Source organism: Mytilus galloprovincialis, chromosome 3 (assembly GCF_965363235.1).
Source record: "Mytilus galloprovincialis chromosome 3, xbMytGall1.hap1.1, whole genome shotgun sequence".
In the NCBI taxonomy this organism is placed as follows: domain Eukaryota; kingdom Metazoa; phylum Mollusca; class Bivalvia; order Mytilida; family Mytilidae; genus Mytilus; species Mytilus galloprovincialis.
Window position 1 is genome coordinate 4,401,830 of NC_134840.1, and position 17,803 is coordinate 4,419,632.

Sequence of the window (17,803 nt, forward strand, 5' to 3'; positions counted from 1 at the left end):
AAGGGGGAGAGGGTCCTTACCCAAGATAAAGGGGTGTTCCAACTATATGTCCCCATTCAAATGCATTGATCATAAAAAAGAATGGGGGTCCAAGTTCCAGCCCCCTTGAACTCACCCCACCCCCTGGGTCTGCCACTGATAGTACTAGTATGTGTTGTCGCTTTGACACATTTCCCATTTCCTTTCTCAATTTTACATAAACAAATTATATAAATTAATAAATAAAGCTTATCTTACCTAGCTTGTTGAGAATGAACAAGGAAATTATGTTTCCTGTTTACATATTTTTAAGTAGATGCATGTCAGAGGAAAACTATACTCAGTGAAATATACAAATACATATGTTTTCTGGTCTGTGCTTCCGTTCGTTCGTTCGTCTGTCTGTCTGTCCTTCCATCCGTTCGTCCCGCTTCAGGTTAAAGTTTTTGGTCAAGGTAGTTTTTGATGAAGTTGTAGTCCAATTAACTTGAAACTCAGTACACATGTGCCATATGATATGATCTTTCTAATTTTAATGCCAAATTAGTGTTTTGATCCCAATGTCACGGTTCACTGAACATAGAAAATGATAGTGCAAATTTCAGTTTAAAGTTTTTGGTCAAGGTATTTTTTCATTGAAGTCCAATCAACTTGAAACTTAGTATACATGTTCCCTGTGGTATATCTTTCTAATTTAAAGGCCAAATAAGAGTTTTTACCCAAATTTCAAGGTTCACTAAACACAGAAAATGATAGTGCGAGTGGGGCATCCGTGTACTATTGACACATTCTTGTTTGTACAATGTATTGTTAAACTTATTTTGGAAATAACTTTCAGAAAAAAACATAAAAATCAAAAACCATATCTTGTGTAGTCACCTAGAACTACCGAGCTACATCGGTTATCATCAGTGATCTTTTCAAATTCCATTAGAAGAAAACAGTTGTAAAATTGTAAAAGCATAAACAGGTTATTTCAATTTATTTCTTTAATATTTTAATAAAATTTTCCAATGAAATATTAAAAAAAAATAGTATGAGCGATTTGAACATTTCTTCTACCATTAATATTTTAATAGTATTCTTTCAACATTCCATGACATTTTCTCCCTGTCCACACCTCATTTAAAAGCAAGAGGTCGCTTTAATAAAATTTGATGAATTGTGTTTGAAATAAATGAATCGGTGGAAGAGAAGTCATTAGTAGATTAACATGTATTTTACTCTATGTTAAAATTACAAATTTAAAGAGATAGGGAAATTATCAAATAATTTATAAAATTGACCACAAGACTGAGAACCACCTGATAATTTATTATATATAATGACACCATAAAATGATGTTTATACATCAATGGATATTACATTCTTCACAGATGAGTTATACAAGCTTACATCACAGAGATTTATGATATTTTTTTTCCACATGAATGGCTGAATCCTTTTTCAGAAATTATTTATTTTATAGTGAAGAATGTAATTTAGTATAAGTAAATGCCATTTCTTTGAAAGTTCTTTGAAAAAAGTTATGAGTAAGGTGTACTATAATTGCATGATGCCAGTAAAAGTTGCATTGATGGAAACATCCAACTATAAAGCATTTCTTTTAAGTTTGGCATTATGTTTACGATTTTTCACTGTATGATATGCAAAACACATGAAAAATATAACTAGCAAAGCTGCATTAATTCCTATTACAATCATCCCTTCCGTGAAATATGTTGGCATGGTGTAAACCTTGAGCTCAGCAGTGGCATTAAATTCTCTCATTTTAGTTGTACAGATGTATTCTCCTCCATCAGTTTCCACAGCTGACTCGATGTGTAAAGTATTTTCTGTAACAATGCTAATATTAGCTCTGACTTGTGGAATGAGGGTTTCATTGGTATACATCCACACGATATCGGAATTGATTGCAGAGTTATTTGAGCACACAAATTCTGCTGATTCACCAACATTTTTAGCTAAAACAGCTGGTTCTATTGTTAACTTGTCCATTTCTTCTTCCTCTCCTGAGGCCGATTGGAATGTTAAACAAATAATCAAAGTAAAAAGGCCTAAAACTGGTAATTCCATCTTCACAATTTCTAAGGAAATGTATAATTGTTCTGAAAAAGAAAAAAAATGAAATCTAATGTTAAACAAGCAGAAAATGATAATAAAGATAATAATAAGGACTAATTAATCCACTTTCATATTAATGTTATTTGAAAGTGGTTTTTGTTTGATTAAATATGAAATTGGCAATGTTACGCTTATGTTGAATCATTCTCTGTTAAACTATCTATAAATATTTTTATACATTTTGATATTTTCCCCATGGGTCAACTGATCTATAGCTGAATATGTTCTATTAGATAAAATCCAGTCAATGATTGTGGATATTTTAGTTAATGCCCAAGAATCTATTTAGACTTAGAACTATTTTAATAACTTGCCATAGAGTATGGTCGCTTGACTTTTATTGAAGACTGTATTGGGACATATTTATGTCTATTTATGGTACTTTTGTTTTGTTAAGTTGCTGTCTCATTGTCAGTTATCCCCGTTTATTGTAAAATATAAATGAAATGATGCAAATGTTAAGACTTCTTACCTGTATTTGAGTTATTTTGGCTGATATCAAAGCTATATAATTTTACTGTTTAGGTTCGGTAAACACATCATTTAAATAAACACAACTTGTTCAGTGTATTCTATACTCCATATATTAAGATATCTGACACAGTTCATTTAATCTCCTTACCTGCACTACATTATTCAAATGATTAGGGTAAGTGAAGAGACAATTTTTATCAGTTGTCACATGTTGATATACTATATACAAGGGAGCATATCAAAATAGACAACAATGCCTTGGTTTCCTGTATTTCATCAGAGGTCCTTGAAGGGTTAATGAGTTTTAATAGAAGATAATTATGCATATAAACTGTAATTTTTTTTAGGATTGCATATTTTTATTTAACAAAATAATTTTTCTTCAGATGAAAACAAGAATTTACGGTCAGATGGTTCAAATCAGTTGAGAAAACAAAGAAAATTGGAAGAGAAAATGAAAAGGCTTGCTGTGAGTACTGAAACATTACTTTTATCATGAGTTAATTTATTTAAAAAAATATTTATTTATTTTGGTTTTTTTTTGTGATAGCAGATTTTTTTACATCTTCTATGTGTTTTTGTGAGCAGATAAAATGCTAAGATGAATAAAATGCTATTTTGTTGAATTATTCTTTATTTTTGTGTGAGTGTAATTTATCACACACATATTAGTTACCATAATGTAATTGAATTATAAGTCTTTGACAGATTGTTTTTATATTATAGGATAGAGTGGAAAGATACTGGGGGATACTGAGACAAAATGGTAAGATTTTAAGTACCAATGTATCCTTTAAATTATGTTTTTTTTTATTTGTACATAGGAATATGATTATACAGAGTTACCTAAATAAGTGCTGATCGTGTGACATACTTTTTTACAGTAATGCAAGTTAACCCTATTGGAGTAAAAGTAGGAATGGATGAAAAACGGAGAAATTTGGTATTTTTTTCTCACTAATTTTGTGATAAAGTTGAAATCCCTAAAATTTCCCACTTTTGGTGAATTTGATCTGTAAGGAAAAACCAGCATGAGTGACCAAAAAACAAAAGTAAAACATTGGTAACAAGTGTGACTTGAAATGGGGAGATTTAAATCTGGACAAAACTTCCAAATAAAATTTGGCTAGCAGATGTGCTCCTTGGAATGGAAAAGTATAAACTCTGTGAAAATATACCAGTTTACATCCTATTCTCTGAAAATATACAGCTTACTACAATAAGCTTAAACATAATATTAAGGACCTTCATAAAACTCATCTACTAGACAACTCAAATATGTTTAGTATAGGCAAAACTGAAACCTGTGAGGCCAATACTTGGTTAAGATCAATTCTTGGTTAAGATGAGCTGTACATATAAAAAAGAAGATGTGGTATGATTGCCAATGAGACAACTGTCCACAGGAGACCAAAATGACACAGAAATTAACAACTATAGGACACTGTAGGGCCTTCAACAATGAGCAAATCTCAAACCGCATAGTCAGCTATTAAAGGCCCCGAAATGACAATGTAAAACAATGTAATGTGCAAGCTTTTTTGTTATATATCAACAGGATTGTTACCAAAGGGAGAAAAGAAACTTCTTACAGATTATGGAGATTTCTCAGTGTCACAAGATGAAGAAGGTACAGTAATTGTATAAATTGACTTTAAATTTGTTTGCCTAGTATGATTAAAAATCTATTGATATTACCCTGCACATATGTTCATAAATACACAGATTTAGCTTGATTGACAAAAAGTATAGAATTCCACTGAAACTGAGGGGCCAGTTGGAATTTTGCAGTGAGGTGTGAGTTTTATTTCTCTTTGAAGGTCTCACTCTGAATTTCAGAGGTGATTTTTTTTGGGGGGGTGGGGAGTATTCAAATGTTCTGCACTGTGTATATTTAAGTACCCATTATTCTGTCTTCATATTTTTATCCATTTTTAACCGGATTTTTGTGACAAAAATGTCGGTTATTGATTTGGGGATGTACGGCGGGCGGCCGGGCGGGCGGGCGGGCGGGCGGGCGGGCGGGCGGGCGGGCGGGCGGGCGGCAATCAAATGTTGTCCGTGCATTTACTCATGAACCGTTTTACCAAAGCTTTTAAAATTTTAATATGTTGTTACTGACAACTAAATGAAGGTCAAGTTCAATAATGGCGATTTTGATTTTTACCGTTCAGGAGTTATGGTTCTTGAAAGATTGAAAAATAAAGTTTCCAGTCATGTCCCTGCATTTACGCATGAACTGTTCTACCAAAGCTTCCCAAATTTTAATATGTTGTTACTGATGACAAAATAAAGGTCAAGTTCAATAATGACGATTTTGACTTTTACCGTTCAGGAGTTATGGTTCTTGAAAGATTGAAAAATGGAGTTTCCAGTCGTGTCCGTGCATTTACGCATGAACTGTTCTACCAAAGCTTCCCAAATTTTAATATGTTGTTACTGATGACAAAATGGAGGTCAAGTTCAATAATGACGATTTTGACTTTTACCGTTCAGGAGTTATGGTTCTTGAAAGATTGAAAAATGGAGTTTCCAGTCGTGTCCGTGCATTTACACATGAACTGTTCTACCAAAGCTTCCCAAATTTCATTATGTTGTTACTGATGACAAAATAGAGGTCAAGTTTATTAAAGACGATTTTGACTTTTACCGTTTAGGAGTTATGGTTCTTGAAAGATTGAAAAATGGTGTTTCCAGTCGTGTCCGTGCATTTTCTCATGAACCATTCAACCAAAGCTTTTGAAATTTTTATATGTTGTTACTGATGGCAAAATAGAGGTCAAGTTCTATAATGACGATTTTGACTTTTACCGTTCAGGAGTTATGGTTCTTGAAAAATTGTAAAATGGTGTTTCCATTCACGTTGTTGCATTTACTCATGAACCATTCAATCTAAGCTTTTCAAATTTTAATATGTTGATACTGATGACAAAATGGAGGTCAAATTTGATATTGACGATTTTCACTTTCACCATTCATCAGTAATGGTTCTTGTGATATTGCCAGGACACAAATAAATATTAATAAATCCGGTTTGCTGTCGTTGTGACAGCCTCTTGTTCTCATTTCTTTATTAATGATTTTAAAAAATTCTCTCTTTTCTGTATTATATATACACCATAGTCCATATAAGTTAAAACATTCTCTCTTTTCTGTAGTATATATACACCATAGTCCATATAAGTTAAAACATTCTCTCTTTTCTGTAGTATATATACACCATAGTGCATATAAGTTAAAACATTCTCTCTTTTCTATAGTATATATACACCATAGTCCATATAAGCCTATTATAAGGACAGGAATGTTTGGCTGATTTACCTTCTCGGTGAGCAAATTTCTAACACAATGTCAAAAAATGTAAAGCCATGTTTTGCAGGTTTTAAAATACGATATATAATCAACAACAACTTATGTAATCTTTCTTTACATTAATATACAATGTTAACATGTGATAAAAGGCATGATGATACAGACAGTGAAACCTCAAAAAGTGCAGTAACACCCTCATCTGCCCCTTTCAATTTCTAGCTATAACACTGCTCTTGTTGGTCTTAAATGAGGAGCCACAGATTAAATTGGACAAATTGAACTGAATACATAGGAAGTAGAATAATCTTGTTGTGATATGTTTTTTGATAAGAAATGTTATCTTTCAGAAAATGTAGATGAGGAAAACAAAGAAGAAGAGGAAGAAGAATCGAATGAGAGTAATAAATTTCCGTGGATTTTCAGTCCTTTGGTTCAGGCTTTGTCACCCCTACCTCCATCACCAATGCCTTGTCGGATGGTAAGTTACTGTGTATAAATCTTATCCTATCAATAGACGTTTTCACAGCTACCTCCATCACCAATGCTTTGCTGGAAGGTAAGTTACTGTGTATAAACCTTATCCTACAAGTAGGCCTTGTAACCCCTACCTCCATCACCAATGCTTTGTTGGATGGTAAGTTACTGTGTATAAACCTTATCCTACAAGTAGGCCTTGTAACCCCTACCTCCATCACCAATGCTTTGTTGGATGGTAAGTTACTGTGTATAAATCTTATCCTATAAGTAGGTGTTGTTACCGCTACCTGCATCACCAATGCTTTGTCAGATGGTAAGTTACTGTGTATAAATCTTATCCTATAAGTAGGTGTCACCGCTACCTCAATCACCAATGCTTTGTCAGGCCACATTTTAAAGAATGTCTGTTTCCCCTCCCTCGGGTCTACTCTTTGTAAACAGACCAGGCGATAGGTAATATTTTTTTTTTTCCAACTGGATGTCATGGATGGTTTGACTTGTCCACTGGAGGCCACTTATCAGTTGTTAGTGCTCAATTTGAGTGTATTTATTTAGATTATCAATCCTTTTGATAATAGTAATGCACACAATGCATTTGACGTCCTAATGAGAAAAGCTAATACTCAGGCAAACTCGAAAGTGCCTTCCAAACTTGATGAAACAGCACCAAGATTTACTGGTAAGTATGTTAAAATTATTTAAGGTAAGAATTTTCTTTATTTTCTTGAAGGCTTGAGATGGTGTATGGTTCATGTCATTATAAATTAACCTGCCCCACACCAACTCAATTTCTATCTACATCCCAAACTTTTGGCCTGGAAAATGGTGTGGGAGGGGCTAAAATGGTAACTTCCTAGGCGGAATGCTGCCGAAATTTTTTACAGGTGTGGACTTTGCTATTTACTATATGTCCATCTTCAAAGGTAAGTTTACGACGACGACGGACATATAGTGAATAGCAATAGCCCACATAGATGAGCTAAACAATTAATCACCATCATGTTTGGTATATAATATTTCCCCTTTACACCTACAAATTTTTCGGAGGGTATCACATAATACCTCGCCACAACGTGTGGCGGGGTATAAAAAATGACAAAGTCCACACCTGTAAAATATTTCGGCAGCATTCCGCCTAGGAAGTTACCATTTTAGCCCCTCCCACACCATTTTTCCAGGCCAAAAGTTTGGGATATAGATAGAAATTGAGTTGGTGTGGGGCAAGTTAATTTATAATGACATGAACCATACACCATCTCAAGCCTTCAAGAAAATAAAGAAAATTCTTACCGTAAATAATTTTAACATACCTACCAGTAAATCTTGGTGCTGTTTCATCAAGTTTGGAAGGCACTTTCGAGTTTGCCTGAGTATTAGCTTTTCTCATTAGGACGTCAAATGCATTTTGTGCATAACTATTAGTCTGATTATTGTTTTTGTCATTTGAAGGTGGTGCGTCCCTTATAGTGTCCAATTGGACGTATTTGAGTCTCTTGTCAAAACCATGAACAACTCTTATTTCATCAGCAAAATCGGGCTCAAAAGTCACACCGTTAGCCATCTTATCAGACACAGAAACTGTCACTTCATCTTATTTATCTATGTTGTGACCATCAACTGTAGTTAAATCGTTCAACACGTCGTTCCATGTGCACCTTTTTGAAAAGCTGTATAATCTATTTACCACGATGAGTAATACCTTTGACGCGTCCTTGTACTTAATTCGTACAGAAGACGACAATGCGATCTTGTCGCCCATCTTTCAAGCAGACAGTTTACCCTCGATACATACCGCTAAATTGATAGATAACTCCAGAGAGTTCCGGGAAGACTTCCGATAATATCGGAACCAATGTCGGAATGGAAACGAATTATTTTCGGGAATAAAAAAAAATCCGATTTTTTTGGGGCAAATAATTTTTTGACTCAGGGGCTTATTTTTGACCCGGTCGGGGCAAGGGGAAACAAACATGTTTTTTATTTTGGCCTCAGGGGTGAGGAAATATTTGCTGTGGGCACTTGTCCCTGGGCAAGTAAAACTGTAAATTTCACTTGTCTGGAAAAAAGTTACTTGCCCTGATGGTTCCAATAAATATTGAAGTATTTCAGTGTTAGCTAATACATAATTCTTAGCACTGTTTTGCATAGGAAAGTAGGTTAACATCTATGGGACAAAAACCTTACAGCAAACCAACCAATGAAATGACATGTAAAAGTCATTTTTGCAGCAGTTTTTGAATAAGAATTGTAGCCAGTAGATACATATAATGATATACATACATACGTGCACTAATTTAGAGGACAGTGAGTGAAGAAATGAAAATTAAATAATGGATTAACTATTGAATTTTTTGGTGTTTCTGTCAACTGACACACTTGGTTTTTTTTTTTTTATAATTGTCTTAATGGGCAATTAAAGCATCCCTTCTATTTACCACTCTGACAATAAATATAAAGACAAACTGAAAATAATTTTATTTTCCAAATTTCCATCCTACGCGACTCGGGTTCACATACTTATTTTTATTTATTTGGTTAATTGATCTATTTCCTTTATGTAATATTCAACATCATGAACATTGGTGTTTTTACTTGCTGACCATTGGTTTCTTTTACATAAATTGAACATCTTTACACATTTTAAATGTATTCTATATTTTTGTTGGATTTGAACTTTGTCTCTATAACTTTTTACTCGTCCACGGGCAGCTTAGACAAAAACAAATACTTGTCTGGTTGTTCAAATGTACGAGTCGGGCGAGTCGGCCATAGCATTTCCACACCCCTGTTTGTAGGATTGTAAACATATAAATATAGGTCATGTCACCAACACCTGTAGTAAGTGGCCACTCCCTTTACTCCATAATGACGCCTTTTGACGCCTGTGTAGTACCTCAGTTGAAACGCTATGTCTCCAAAATGTCTGCATCAGACTTAAAAAAAATTGTATCCAATATGAAAAGGAGATTCATAGGAATATCTGACTTGAATTTTATTGATGAAATATTAGTTTTCACAATGCATTAACACTTTAAACCTGATGATTTTTTTACAGAAAAAAATCCTATGCGAATCAAGTATTTTAAAAAAAAATATCCATGGAGTAAAGGGTTAACAAAAAAATTGGGACTTGGTCCTGCTGTTTCGGGCAGTGTCAACAATGTATTAGTTTGTGATTAGGTCATTTAAAATTGAACCCAACCCCTCATCATAGTTCATTGCTTTGAAACTTTTGCATAGAAAATAAAATGAAGTGGTATTATCGCCAATAAGATAACTCTCCACCAAAGACCATTTGACTAATAAGTTAGCAACTATAGGTCACATCAACAGGAAACCAATTCTGCATAGCAAGCTATAAAAAACCCTGAAATGACAATTTTTAAACAATTTTAATCAGAAAAGGAAAGACCTGATTTATGTACAAAATAATGAACAAAAAATAGAAATAATACACAGCAGCAAACTACAACCACTGAATTACAGGCTCCTGACCTGAGGCAAGCACACACAGAATGTTAAAATTTAATGGACCCCCTTTGCAGTCATACCACACCTTCTTAGTTTTTTACTCAGTCTATTAGTTTAACATTACAATGAAACTACAAAAAAAAATCCTCTTTTCCTAATTAATTCTTCTAAACTTTTTTTAGAACAAGCCTTTGATATGTAATATGGAAAGTGATGAAGAAAACATTGATGATATGGCAAATATATTGGAATCTGAACTTCTTAGGTCATCACCTGTTTGGCAAACATCAAGGTCACAGTCCTTACTGAGGAAAGTTCAAACACTATCACCATTGGTGGAAATCAAACAAAAACCAAAAAATAAAGTTTCAAATACTAGTAAAAATGACAGAAAAATAGAGTTACTCAAATCAAACTCTTTTATAAAGATGACTGAAGGTGAAGGTGAAAGTTTGTCAGATTCAGATTCTGAAAATGTGATATCTAATGAAATGGATGTAAACTTCACTGCAAAACAATCACATGACAACTTTAAAGTGTTATCATTGGATAGTTTGGAGAAACCTAATGAAAAAGGTGACAATTTAGAAAAAGTGTTAGAAAGTGAGAAGACAAGAAGTGAAAAATCTGATAGCAAAGTTGAACTGAGTGAACATTCTGCATTTAAGAAATTCAACCCTAAAACAATAAAAGATATGCCTATAAAATCTAAAGCAGTAAAAATAACTGAACCTGTTCAAAAAGCAGCTTGCTTAGAAGTTTATCCTAATGAATTCATACCAGTCAAACCTTCAGAGGACAAATGTGTTGACAAAATAAATAAAAACAAGCCCTCTTTGAATACATCTCGTAAAATTGAATTTGCTGAGAAACCAGCTGGTGATGAATTGAAAACAAAGAATGCAAATAGATTATCAGACAAAATAAATAAAAGTGATACAAACCAGAGGACTGATACAGGTTTTATTGACAATAATAGTTTAAAAGAGAAGAAAGATTCTGGTGATAATGGATTTGATTTAGACGACTTAGTTTATGACAATTGTAATTTGGAAGATAATTCAACGAGAGAGTTTTGTGAAACTCCAAATTTGGATGATCTCCCTTTGGTAAAGAAAAAGGATGAAAATATTATACATCAGCAAGAAAAACCTCTATGCAAATCAGATGACAGTCAACAGCGATCTCATACAGAAAATACTCAAAAAGATTCTTTACACAAAAAGTGTGCTAAGGATGAAAATAGAATACAAACTTCTGAAAAATTGACTAGGAGTATGATCAGACAGGAAAGTGGTGGTTTTGCATTGAAATCACAATCTTCTTTAGAAAGTGAGAATTTGTATTCAAAATCTTCAAGTAGTCAAGTTATACAAAATGAAATATCGAGAACTGGTGATCTTTATTCTAATGAGAACTTGGATGCAGTTGTGAAAGAAAAAATTGATATAGAAAAAGATCAAAACCTCAAAACAAAGGATGAAATGACTGTAAATAAAATAGTGCAGAAAGAAAGTGCAGCTAAACATTCAGATAGAAAAATATCTCATCAGGATAGCTTAGGATTTAAAGTTGATATCATTGACAATCATGTGGATAATTCAGATTGTAATTTAAATACTGAATTGAGGACAGCACATGCTGGTTTGGAGGTGGTTAATGTCGGTGAACCAAATGTTGATAAGGAAATAGTTTCCTCTGTTATTTGTGAAAAGAGTGAAAATCACATATTAAAAGAAAAATATTTGAAATTTATTGAATCAAGAAGATCTAGTCAGGATAGTATTGCAGATACAGAAAGGATTTCTGCTGATATTGAACTGAAAATGTCTTCTAAGGGAGATAATAAAAATGGTGATAAAAACACGGAGAGAGATAATTATCAAACAAACTCAAGTGAGAAAAGTAAAATTATAGATTTGAAAGAAGACTTACCTACAGCAAAAGTTAAGAAAAAAAATAAGGATAAGAAGAAAGTTATTGAGAAAAACAAAATAAATGCCATTGGACAGATTTGTAATTCTGCAAGTGAATCTAGTCAAGTAAACATTCCAACAAAGACTCTCCATCAGTTAGTTCTACATGGATTAAATACTAAAACTGTTCCTTCGTCGACAGTTATATCACCAGATATACACAATGTTTGTTTAAAGATTGACAGTCAACCAAAGTCTTTACATTCACCGTTACCACTTTCACCATTAACTGTTTCACCATTTGATTTTACCATTCCAATGATGATTTCACCACTACCTCCATCACCAGCTCGACAAAGTGAACCAGTTTCACCACTACCTGGTTCCCCGTGGATAGAGGATGATGTCTCAGAAACTCATTCAAACAGGAGTACACCCATCAATGTTCCAAAGAAAAGAACCAAGAGTAGGCCATGTAGCTTCTCATCAAGTGTGCCAATACATGCTATACATGTTAAACCTATCAGTGCCTGTACCTCAGCCTCTACTAGTACTGACCAGACCAGCAGTGCCAAGAAACCAGTACCTGCTGAGAGAGATCCATTAACATTAAACAGAAAGCAAAGAATTAGCAGGTAGTTATTCGTTGTTAGAAATAGTACATTTCCTATAGAAAACATTAAGCCAAAAAACAAAACAAATGTCTGTTTAAGTAACATTTGAAATAAAAAAATTGGGCAGGTAGTTCGGTATTTTCATTAATACTAAAATTTTTGGCGTCATGATTTTCAGTCTGTAATCCTTTTTGTTGTGGTCACAGTTGTCCATGGGCGGTTTTTACCTGAATTTATAATGATTGCATTATTAGTCCACTACCGACAAAGTTGAAGGGGGTCTTTAGGTTTGCACTCTGTTTATATGTGTGTTCATCCGTCAGTCCTACAAATCAGTTTTCCACACTGTTTTCTTCTTGCTTGAAAATATTGATTTGATATTTGGTATTTTGTTTGAACATGACATGTTACAGATCAAGTTCAAATTTTGTTCCTGTCTGATAATTTTGTACAGAGTTATGGTCCATGGAATTTGAAATTTCACTCAAATAATGGGTTTTCCATACTTTTTTTGTCATGCTTGAAAATATTGATTTGATATTTGTTATATAGTTTTATAACCACAAGTTATAGATCAAATTAGCATTTTGTTCCAGTACAATTGAAATTAAACCAGTAGTCGGTTGACTATGTATTGCCATTCAATTTTCATATACCCTTTTGGTCATTCCAGAGACATGGGATTTTGTTCATGAAAAAAAATCCCATAATGAACACTTACTTTGTTTAGTATGCTTAATTTTATTTCTTCAAAACATTACACTTTTGTTAAGATTGACAAAATAAAGCACTGTTTTGGTTTTGAAATTTTCACAGTTTGTTGTTTCGAAGTTAAGGACTTCAAATTTTTCACATGTTGAACCATAACATGAGCATGCTTTGTTCAATTCACTTGGAACTTTACACAATTGTTGGAATTTTTAGAATGACAGATGGTTTAATTATGCAAATCATACACATTTAAAAAGTGTCAACATGGTAAATTAACCTTATAATATTTTTTTTCAGAGTTCCAAAACAAGGAGCAGCCCTAAAGCGAAAAAGTTTAGAACCTATAGCAAGTGAAATCAAAGACAAGAAAAAGGTTTGCTTTTCTGTCATATATTTTATGTTGACAGGGTTTTTAATGTGTTTTAACTCTAGCATGTCTAATGGTATAGAGAATGCAGTCCAGTAACTTTAACTACACTTTTTAAGATTTATTCTTTTCTTCACGGATTTATACCATTGGCAGCTGTTCATCTGTTTTTAGACATACCTTTTATCATAAGCATACATATAAGATATCTCTGTGGTCTCTGCTTTATTAAAATTATATTTATTATAATTATACCTCATGTTTGATATGAATATAATAAGATGTTGGGTAAATGTATTAATTAAATTGCAGTAATAAAAAAATGCCATTAACAACCAATTCTGCAACTCGTGGAAAATGTCAAGATATGTCATAAGACAAGTACTGACAAGGTTCGCGACTATTGGATAGTGACGTTCACATGACAATGTGGCAAGGATAAACAACCTGGTATTTTGTATTTTGAATTATAAGCCAAATATCACTGTCAGACCATTTTTAAAAGGAAATCCCTCGTGCTGTAGAATGATAACTATAAACATGTTTGATTCTCTAGGGAAGATACATTGTTTTATATCAATTTATTTATGTTCGATTCTACAGTGTACAAAAGAAAAGAAATCTGAAACCCAAGAGGAGAAGGTTGTCTTAAAGCAGGAAACAGGGTATTGGAAAGGTAAGATGATCTGGACTAAAACGTCAGTAACAATTAAAATTGAAAAGTCAAATGGATATCATAATGCAGCCTTCAACAATGAGATATGTCCATACTGCATCGTCTGCTTTTAAAGGCCCTGAAATGACAAAAGTAAAAGTATTCTAACAAGAAAATTAATGGCATAATTTATCTACAAAAAATGAAGAAAAAAAAAATCTGTAACACTACAACAACCGCTGAATTACAGACTCCTGATTTTGGACAGGTACTTACATACAGAATGTTGTGGGTAAAACATGTTGCCTCTACTATAAAGTATGAAACATTCTATTTATAAACTCTGTAAGGGTCATATGATCTTGTAATTTCTTACTGTTGGTCACCATACATGTTTTTTCAAGCTACAGTTAACCATTTTTAAAAAGCTAACGAAATTTTGTTTTTAATTAGCAATATGAAATATTATTTATGACAAATGTATGTATATTTTTATTTAGTGATTTTATGTATTTAAAGTGCTTTTCTTTGAATACAATGTTATAAACTGATAACAAACACCAATATTGAAAAGAGAGACTGCAATAAAATTTACCTTCTCTTGACTGATATTGTTTGCCAATACCCCTCCTTAAGATGATATGTCAGTTTAAATAAAATTAATATTGTTTGATATAGTTAAGTTAAACATTCAGAATTTAATATATAGCATTATTCATTTGCTATCAAGTTGCTGCAATCTCTTTTATTCTCTTGCAATGGTGAAATATTATCAACTTTATTTAATAAAGAAAATATTTGAAAAGTACAGCAATCTGAAACCAGGTTATAGATATGGTATATAATTCTAATCTACAAATATTATATGTTGTATCAAAATTTCCAGATTTTCATTACATTTTCAGATGTTGAAATATACCTACAGCAGTATATATGTTTGTACCACATGACCCCAGAGGATATCAAGGTCAAGTTACTGACAGACAAAGATCCTGCCGCTGTACTGCCTGCTGTTATATTATGGACAACACAGGTATATATTATCTTTAACATATTATTCTGTATATTTTATTGGATTATCAAGTTTTGAAAGAAATATTGCCCATCTAAATAAGAGGTTAGAATATTGATTCCCAAAATGAAAGTTATAAGTGGTTGCCTTACAATGTTGATGGATATATATTAAGTTCAAACTCTAATCTGAAAGCTTTCTATCAAAGTATACCCTATAATCTTGAAACTTGGAGCCAAACTTCATTAAATGTACATTTGTGTGATGTGATATAACAATTAATCTATACTTTAATTTTTGCAGTATTTGAGAAGTGGTGAGGAGGAGATGTTAAACAGTATGTATAGATCCTGTAAAAATAAAGAGGAAACCAAACCAGGACCATTCCTCACTACACAGGAGTCAAGACTTGTAGATCTATTTGTTTACATAATACACAACAACATTTGGGTATGTTTAATGTATTCAAGTACTGTAAATTCAGAAATTATTGTGCGCATTTATTATTGTGATTTTGTCATTTAAGACTTAAATGCGATTTTTATTTTTACGATTTTGAGAAAAGTTGTGTTTAATTCATATAAAATATTTCAAAATGCGAGTTTAGATTATTGCGTTTACAACTCTGTTGCATTTTCCCCAATAATAAAAACCTCGCAATAATTTCTGAATTTACAGTAGATATGAGAAGATGTGGTGTGAGTACTAATGAGACAACTCTCCATCCAAGTCACAATTTGTAAAAGTAAACCATTATAGGTTTATATATTTATTTATTGGCAGGTAGTCAATATTTGAGGCTGAGTTTATTTTTCTATAGGAAGACAACTAATTTCATGAATAAAATGAGAAAGATATTATTTGACTGCAACTTTTTTAATGAGTAACAATTTTAAAAGACTATGAAAACTGTAGATAGATATTTATTGGACTCCAAGTTCTATTTGTCATAAGCATTTTTCTTTGAAAGATTACAGATGTATTTCATATTGTTTTAGAAATGTCTGCATTATTTTGCATTTTTGATGAATTTTAGGTTGAGTTTAAGACGAGATTGTTGGATGCTTTGTGGAATTGTATCATGCTGAGAGATGTGGTAACCATACTAGGAAGAACAGCACTCTGGTAATATTTAGCATTGGGTTTTTTTTTAGGGAGGTTTTATCATTATTTTTTTCTAAAAGAATTTTTGTAAGTTCAATAATTCAGTAAAAAAATAAAAAAATACCCATGCGGAATTGTTTAAATAGCCAAATAAAAATTTTTATAGCAAATCTTCCATTTCTGTCATTAAGTTTTTTCCTTTTATATGAAAGAAGATGTGGTATGATTGTCAATGAGACAACTCTCCATCCAAGTAACAATTTATAAAAGTAAACCATTAAAGATCAAAGTATGGCCTTTAACACGGAGCCTTGGTTCACACCGAACAGCAAGCTATAATGTGTTTCTTGGTTGCAAACATGAAAGTTTATTATTGAATCGGCCAATCATAATTACAAAGAATATATATGTAAATGTTAATTAGATGAAACAAAACTAAATATGGTTGAGTTGAAGAATAAAATAAATAAATACCAATTTCTTGAATAGATACAATAGACTCTTATAAGTCATTATATTGTTAGAAGTGTTAAATTTATAAGTTAAGCCACAATGTATACCATAGGTGTATTTATACGACCGCAAAAATTGAAAATTTTTTGGTCGTATATTGGTATCACATTGGCTTCGTCTTCCTCATCGTACGAAGACATTTGGTTTTCGCACTTTAACTTAGTAAAAGTAAATAGAAATCTATGAAATTTAAACAAAAGGTTTATGACCATAAAAGGAAGGTTGGGATTGATTTCAGGTGTTTTGGTCCCTACAGTTTAGGAATTAGGGGCCAAAAAGGGCCCAAACAAGCATTTTTCTTGGTTTTCGCACAATAACTTTAGTATAAGTTAACAGAAATCTGTGAAATTTTAACATAAGGTTTATGACCTTAAAAGGAAGGTTGGGATTGATTTTGGGAGTTTTGGTCTCAATGTATTAGGGGCCAAAAGGGTCCAAAATTAAACTTTGTTTGTTTTCATCAAAAAATTAATTATTGGGGCTCTTTGATATGCCGTGTATTCAGATTCTTTGTTTTTGGTCCTGTTTTCAAATTGGTCTACATTAAGGTCCAAAGGGTCCAAAATTAAACCTAGCTTGATTTTAACATAAATTGAATTCTTTGGGTTCTTTGATATGCTGAATCTAAACATGTACTTAGATTTTTGATTATGGGCCCAGTTTTTAAGTCGGTCCAAATCGCTGTCCAAAATTATTATATTTAGTATTGTGCAATAGCAAGAAATTTTCAATTGCACAGTATTGCGCAATAGCAAGAAATCTTCAATTGCACAGTATTGTGCAATAGCAAGAAATCTTTAATTGCACAATATTGTGCAATAGCAAGAGAGATCTAATTGCACAATATTGCGCAATAGCAAGAAATTTTCAATTGCACAGTTTTGTGCAATAGCAAGAAATATTCAATTGCACAGTATTGTCCCGTTTTCAAATTGGTCTACATTAAGGTTCAAAGGGTCAAAAATTAAACTTTGTTTGATTTCATCAAAAATTGAATTCTTGGGGTTCTATGATATGCTGAATCTAACCATGTATTTAGAGTTAGGATATTGGACCATAATAGGTAAATGTCTG

The 17,803-nt window shown here is 32.5% G+C and overlaps 1 protein-coding gene across 1 annotated transcript in view; it reads left to right on the top strand.

The window, feature by feature from the left end:
* The window catches only part of LOC143066997 (uncharacterized), a 44,380-nt gene that overhangs the window by 17,631 nt on the left and 8,946 nt on the right, over nt 1-17,803 (top strand). Inside the window, exons 9-18 of the mRNA XM_076239918.1 lie at nt 2,964-3,046; nt 3,304-3,343; nt 4,136-4,207; nt 6,237-6,367; nt 10,020-12,388; nt 13,376-13,451; nt 14,049-14,121; nt 15,006-15,133; nt 15,416-15,562; nt 16,149-16,237. Coding sequence (XP_076096033.1) covers nt 2,964-3,046; nt 3,304-3,343; nt 4,136-4,207; nt 6,237-6,367; nt 10,020-12,388; nt 13,376-13,451; nt 14,049-14,121; nt 15,006-15,133; nt 15,416-15,562; nt 16,149-16,237 — 3,208 coding nt within the window. The remainder of the gene's footprint in view (nt 1-2,963; nt 3,047-3,303; nt 3,344-4,135; nt 4,208-6,236; nt 6,368-10,019; nt 12,389-13,375; nt 13,452-14,048; nt 14,122-15,005; nt 15,134-15,415; nt 15,563-16,148; nt 16,238-17,803) is intronic.